Source organism: Rattus norvegicus, chromosome 3 (genome assembly GCF_021556685.1).
Source record: "Rattus norvegicus strain SHRSP/BbbUtx chromosome 3, alternate assembly SHRSP_T2T, whole genome shotgun sequence".
NCBI lineage: Eukaryota > Metazoa > Chordata > Mammalia > Rodentia > Muridae > Rattus > Rattus norvegicus.
The window spans coordinates 75,304,956-75,312,297 of NC_141536.1; the positions used below are offsets into that span (position 1 = coordinate 75,304,956).

The window sequence follows — 7,342 nt, forward strand, 5'->3', positions numbered from 1 at the left end:
GGGAGAACCAGAGTTTGGAACCCTAGCACCATGTAAAATCTGGGCATGTTAGTAGTTACTGAAACTCCTACACTGGGAGAGTGAAGACCAGCAAAATCCTGCCTGTCTAGTCAATCACTGAGTTCCAGGAATAGTGAGTCCTATCTCAAACAATAAGGAGAACAATTGGGAAAGACACATCATACTGACGTCTGTCCTCCTGGTCCACAGACATATACAAGCCTACGCACACTTATCCATACCCAAAGAAACATATACAGGCATCACACACACACACACACACACACACACACACACACACACACACACAAATAAAAAAGATTTAAGATTTGATATATGTGATAAACACATTCAATATCACTTCCATACAGTTTACAACTTCTCCTCTGTTAAATATGACAAATTTTAGCAGCATAGTTGGTGAATTCATAGTCCATTTAATTCTAAAGAACATGTTCTGTCTAGTAAATCATGGTGTTTTTGCTTCTTTAGCTCAACAGTAATTTTTTCTTAGTTAATCATCTTTCTTAAACTGTACTCCTATGTGTAAAATGTCCCCCAGAAACCTAAACGTGACTAGTTCTGAAATAATGACCTCTGAAGTTTCCAGTAACTTTGTAGAATATTCCATTTCATCATGCTGTGTGTTCTCTTCAGCATAGGCTTCATTCAGGATATTTTAAGTAAAGCCGTGTGTGTGTGTGTGTGTGTGTGTGTGTGTGTGTGTGTGTGTGTGTGTGTATCCAGATCTGAAAGATCAAAAGGCTATACACTTATTATATGACCAATACATGGTCCAGCTTTAAGGAGCTTTAAGACTTGGGTTTTCTGCTTTCTATCTCTATCTGTGTTACAGTGAAAAATACATGAAAGAAATTGTTTGCTTCTTCAACATTTTTTAGCCACAATTCTAATTGTTTTGCTATTTACAGATCAATCAATTATCCAAATTTCTAACTAGATCCATGAAGCAAATGAATAATGTAACAGAATTCATCCTGCTTGGGCTGACACAGAACCCAGATGTGCAGAAACTCTTGCTTGTCATATTTACACTCATCTACTCTCTTACCCTCATTGGCAACCTACTCATTATTGTAACAGTCATCTCTAGCCCAGCCCTGGGATCCCCCATGTATTTTTTTCTGTCCTTCTTATCCTTTGTAGATGGCTGCTGCTCTTCCACTATGGCACCCAAAATGATATTTGATTTACTTGCTGAAAAGAAAACTATCTCCTTTAATGGCTGCATGACTCAGATCTTTGCAGAACATTTCTTTGGTGGAGTGGAGATCATCCTGCTCACAGCCATGGCCTATGACCGCTATGTGGCCATCTGCAAGCCCCTCCACTACATGATCACAATGAATAGGAGAGTATGTGGATTCCTGGTTTCCATGGCCTGGGCTGGGGGATTTCTTCATGCTTTGATTCAAATTCTTTTTATGGTCTGGTTGCCTTTCTGTGGCCCAAATATCATTGACCATTTCATTTGTGACCTTTTCCCTCTCCTAAAACTTTCCTGTACAGACAACCATATCTTTGGACTCTTTGTTGCTGCCAATAGTGGGTTAATGTGTATGCTAATTTTTTCTATTCTTCTCACCTCTTACGTGCTCATCTTTTGCTCTCTAAAGACTCACAGCACTGAAGAACAGCTGAAGGCTCTTTCCACCTGTGCTTCCCATATTACAGTGGTCCTCCTATTCTTTGTACCCTGCATATTCGTTTACCTTAGGCCCACAGTCATCTTCCCCTTTGACAAAGCTGTGGCTGTGTTCTATACTGTGATAACACCCATGCTAAACCCTTTAATCTACACCCTCAGGAACACAGAGGTGAAAAATGCCATGAGAAAACTCTGGAACCAAAGAAAACCTAGAAAAAGATTTACATGAATAGAAAGGATAGAAATAGATTTGTTTACTATTTTACCAAGTGTGACTCATGTAAGTTATACTGCTATTGAACTAGAATATGTGACTATATTTCATTCTCCTTATCTTCTAGAGCTATATGGGTTTCTATTTCAAAAAAATTGATATGTTACTAAAGATAACTGAAAACTCTTCTACTTAGAACATTTTGAGTAATAAAAGTCTTTGGGAGCAAAATTGATCCCAAAACTTAGTCAGCCATACTACCCAACCTTACTTTTTACATAATAAAAGATTTTATCTGATCAAAGCCAAGGAGTGGTATAAATTTCTTCCACATATAACCAAAGAATAATCTAGATAACTCAATAACTCAATCTCTTGGGTAGAAGTTGTTTTCTGGAGATTTTCATGTTTGTGAAAAAAAATTCCACATACTTTTCTTCCAAAATGTCTTGTCTTGAATAAGTCAGTATCTTAGTTTGTAAGAGAAACTCAATACATAAAAATAATGGATATCTAAACAGATACCAGATACCAAAGTTAAACCAAGAATAGGTAAACTTTCTAAACAGGCCCATATCCCATAAGAAAATATAAGATGTCATTAAAAGCCTCCCAATCAAAAAAAGCCCAGAGCCAGATAGAATTAGTTCAAAATTCTACCGTACCTTCAAAGAAGATCTGATACCAATATTGCACAAACTATTCCATAAAATAGAAACAGAAAAACAATAGCAAAAACAATTCTTAACAATTAAAGGGAGAATCACCATTCCTGACCTCAAGCTCTACTACAGAGCAATAGTGATTAAAAAAACTGCATGGAGCAAACCACTGAACTGAGAATAGAACCCCCGTTGAAGGAATCAGAGAAAGAACTGGAAGAGCTTGAAGGGGCTCGAGACCCTATATGTACAACAATGCCAAGCAACCAGAGCTTCCAGGGACTAAGCCACTACCTAAAGACTATACATGGACTGACCCTGGACTCTGACCTCATAGGTAGCAATGAATATCCTAGTAAGAGCACCAGTGGAAGGGGAAGCCCTGGGTCCTGCTAAGACTGAACCCCCAGTGAACTAGACTGTTGGGGGGAGGGTGGCAATGGGGGGAGGGTTGGGAGGGGAACACCCATAAGGAAGGGGAGGGGGGAGGGGGATGTTTGCCCGGAAACCAAAGAATTATTATTACGTATTAAATAAATTTTAAAAAAAACTGCATGGCATTGGTACAGAGACAGACAGGTTTGAACAATGGAATAGAATCGAAGACCCAGAAATAAAACCACACAATAAGGCATACTTGATCTTTGACAAAGAAGCCAAAAATATACAATGTACAAAATAAAACATCTTCAATAAATAGTGCTGGTCTAACTGAATGTCTGTATGTAGAAAAATGAAAATAGACCCATATTTTTCACCATGCACAAAGCTCAAGTCCAAGTGGATTAAGGACCTAAACAGAATTCTTAATCAAGGAATCTCTAAGGACTGAGAAGAACTTAAATCTGTTCAATCAACATCCTTATTCGTCAAGAAAATATAAATCAAAATGACTCTGAAATTTTAATTTATATTTTTCAGAAAGGCTAATATCAAAAAATCAAGGGCTATCCCATGCTGATGAGGATATAAAGAAAGGGGAACTGTGGTGCTTTGAATATGCTTGGCCCAGAGAGTGGCACTTGGAAATGAGGCCTTGTTGGATGAATGTGACCTTGTTGGAGGAAATGTGTCGATGAGGGAATGGGATTTGAGACCCTCCTTTTAGCCATGTAAGAGCTAGTCTTCTGTTGGTCATCTGATCAAGATTTAAAACCCTCCCCTCTTCCTCTCTTATGACTTCCTAGATGCTGCCATGCTTCCTGCCTTGATGATAGTGGACATAACCTCTGAAAGTGTAAGTCAGGCCTAATTAAATGTTGTCCTTTCTGAGAATTGCCTTGGTCATGCTGTCTCTTCAGAGCAGTAAAACCCTAAGACAGAAGTTGTTACCAGGGACTGGGGTATTTCTGTAATAGGCTTAACCATGTTTATGTTTGGAAGAATGTAGAATTGGGGAGTTTTGATTTGTAAAGTGACAGAATGCTTTAAGTAAAGCTTAATGGACCATCCTTGTAGGTATATGGCAAACATTGGCGATGAGGGTTATTTGAACTGTGGGGGTCTGGCTCAAGAGTTTTCAAAGGAGAAGAACATTAGTATGTGGCCTAGAGACTATTCTTGGGTCATTATAGAGAACTTGCCTGCTTTTTGCCTTTTTGTGAAGAGTCAGCTGAAGTTAAATCAAAAAGATTCAGATCAATCATATTGACAAGTCAGTCTCAAAAATGTCTAGTTTAGACTATCCTGTGGTGCAGTCTTATGAAGAATATTTTAATCAAGCATAGCAAACTTAAAGAGAAAAAGTGAGATCAGTGGCCTGGCAGATAACCACCCAAACACTGTAGACTGCGTACTTCCCAGGAAGTCCACAGTGACAAAGGACACAGGTCAGAATTTTGCCCAAGCACCCACACTAGTTAGGATACCCATACAACCCAGATGACACAGGAACTACCCCTCCCCCAGTTCTACCTTCTGTCCAGCAAACTTTCCCACTGGGTCAGATCAGCTGCCTGGTAGATATCTGTCCAAATACTGCAGCCCACTTGCTTTCCAGGAGGGCTGGTGTACCAAGGACACAAGTGAGAATTTCACCCAAATACTCATGCCAGTTGGAATACCCACACAAACCTGCTGACTCAGAAACAACCACTTGCCCTCCAAGCTCCACCTTCCTTCCCACCCACATTTTTACTGGTCCACAGCAGTGGCCTGGCAGTTACCAAGGGTATAGGAAGTTCACAGTAACAGGGATATAAAAGGCCTGCTCTAACCAGAGACACTACAGCCTGCCTTCAAGGAAACCAGCCCTAACTTAGGTCACAGAGCTCTACTTGCTTCCAAGAAGACTGGTTTCAGTCAGAGATACCAAGTTCAGTTAACACCAGAGATTACCAGGTGGAGAGATGAAAACACAAGATAGTAAATAACAGAATCTAATGCAATTTGGCACCACCATGACCCAGTTCTCTGACCACAGTGAGCCCTGGCAACTGTAATATGCATGAAAAGCAAGATTATGATCTAAAATACCAACTCATGAAGATGATAGAGACCTTTAAGGAGCATATAAGAACTCCTGTAAAGAAATACAGGAAAACACAGACAAACAGGTAGAAGCCCTTAAAGAAGAAACAATTTTTTAAAAGAAATACAGGCAAAAAATTGAACAAAATGCTCCACAAACTAAAAACTAACAATAAAGAAAGCACAAAGGGAGGTGGCCCTGGAGTTGGACAACTTAGGAAAGGAATCAGGGTGTACAGATGCAAACATCACCAAGAGAATACAAGAGATAGAAGAGAGAATATCTGGTGTACTATAAAGAATATTGACATGTCAGTCAAAGAAAATGCAAAGTGAGAAAAGCTCCTAAAGCGAAATATCCAGGAAATTCAAGAAACAATTAAAAGAACAAACCTAAGAACAATAGTAGAAGAGAGTGAAAAATCCAAGCTCAAAGGGTCAAAATCACCTTCAAAAAAGGTGTGGAAGAATACTTCCATAACATAAAGAAAGAGATGACCGTAAATGTACAAGAAGCCTGCAGAACACCAAGTAGATTGGGCCAGAAAAGAAAATCCTCTTCTCACATAATAATCAAAACACTAAATGTACAGAACAAAGAAAAGCTGTATGGGGAAAAGGACAAGTAATATATAAAGTCAGACCTACCAGAATTAAACCAGAATTCTCAACAGAGACCATAAAATCCAGAAGAGCCTGGACAGATGTTACATAGACTCTAAAAGAACATAAATGCCAACCCAGGCTACGATACCCAGCAAAAACTCGCAATCAACATAAATGGAGAAACCAAGATATTCCATGACAAAACCAAATTTAAACAATATCTTTCTACCAATCTAGCCCTACAGAAAATACTGAAGCAAAATTCCAAACACAAAGAGGGTAACTAAACCCAAGAAAAAACAAGAAACTAAACAAGTCACAACAAACCCCAAATAGAATCACAGACACATAATACCACCTCCACCAACAAAAAGAAAAGGAACTAATAATCATCTCACTTTAATATATCTCAACATCAATGAACTCAGTTCACCAACAAAGAAGAAACAGGCTAACAGATAGGGTACATAGCAGGATCAGGATTTTGCTGCATTCAAAAAACACACCTCAGTGCCAAAGACAGACACTACCTCAGAGGGAAAGGCTGGAAAAAAGTTTTCTGAGAAAATGATCCCAAGAAACAAGCTGGAGTTGTCATTCTAATATTTAATAAAATAGACTTTCAATCAAGAGTTATCATGCAAGATATAGAAGAACACTTTCTATTCATCAAATGAAAACTCTAGCAAGAAGTCTCAATCCTAACATCTATGCCCAAAATGCAAGGGTACAAACATTCATGAAGAAAACTTTACTAAAGCTCAAAACACACATTGAACCTCACACAATAGTGTTGGGAGATTTCAACATACCACTCTCACCAATGGAAAGGACATTGAAACAGAAACTAAGCAGAGACACAGTGAAACTAATGGAAGCTATGAAATAAATAGATTTAACAGACGTCTACAGAATGTTTCTCCCCCAAACAAAAGAATATATCTTCTCACCAACTCATGAAACCTTCTTCAGAATTGACCAAATAATCAGACACAAAAAAGTCTCAACATGTCTCTGCACCCAAATCCTGTGGGCGAGAGAGCTGTACTTGCAAAAGTGCAGAAAATCTTGAGAGCTCAGGAGAGAATACCACTTCTGCTCACATTCCTGGCCTAAGAGGAACCTTCTTAGTCCCCCCTGGATACAGGAACCTAGGAGCAGTCAGGGGCAGGAACCTTCCAGTTTCTGTCTGAGCCCAGAGCTGAAAGCCAGTCACCAGGAGCACTGACACACCTGACAGCAGAGGTAAGATGAAATCTTCTACTCCGAGGACTCACCTGGAAGCTTCAGGACACACAAACCCAGGAGCAGCACTCTGTTCCCAGGTCTACAGGAGTGCTGAAACACAGGCTTACAGGAGGGTCAAGACACTGTCAGAGACAGCAAGACAAGATAACACCAGAGACAACCTGATGGCAAGAGGCAAGCACAGGTACCTAAGCAACAGAAACCAAGACTACTTGGAAACATCAGAGCCCAGTTCTCCCATCAAAGCAAATAGTGGATATCCAAACACACCAGAAATCAAGAATTGGATTTAAAATCACATCTCATGATGATGATGGAGGACTTGAAGAAGGACATAAATAACTTGCTTAAAAAATACAGGACAACACAGGTAAATAAGTCGAAAGGCTTAAAGAGGAAACACAAAAATCCCTTAAAGAATTACAGGAAAACACAACCAAATCGGTGAAGGAATTGAACAAAACCATTCAGGAT

The 7,342-nt window shown here is 39.3% G+C and overlaps 1 protein-coding gene across 1 annotated transcript; it reads left to right on the forward strand.

Annotated features, from left to right (window-relative positions):
• The first annotated feature begins 965 nt into the window (after positions 1 to 965).
• On the forward strand, positions 966 to 1,898 carry Or4c35 (olfactory receptor family 4 subfamily C member 35). The gene has a single exon (NM_001000514.1). It carries the CDS (start codon positions 966 to 968, stop codon positions 1,896 to 1,898), a length of 933 nt encoding a protein of 310 aa, NP_001000514.1.
• The last annotated feature ends 5,444 nt before the right edge of the window (positions 1,899 to 7,342 follow it).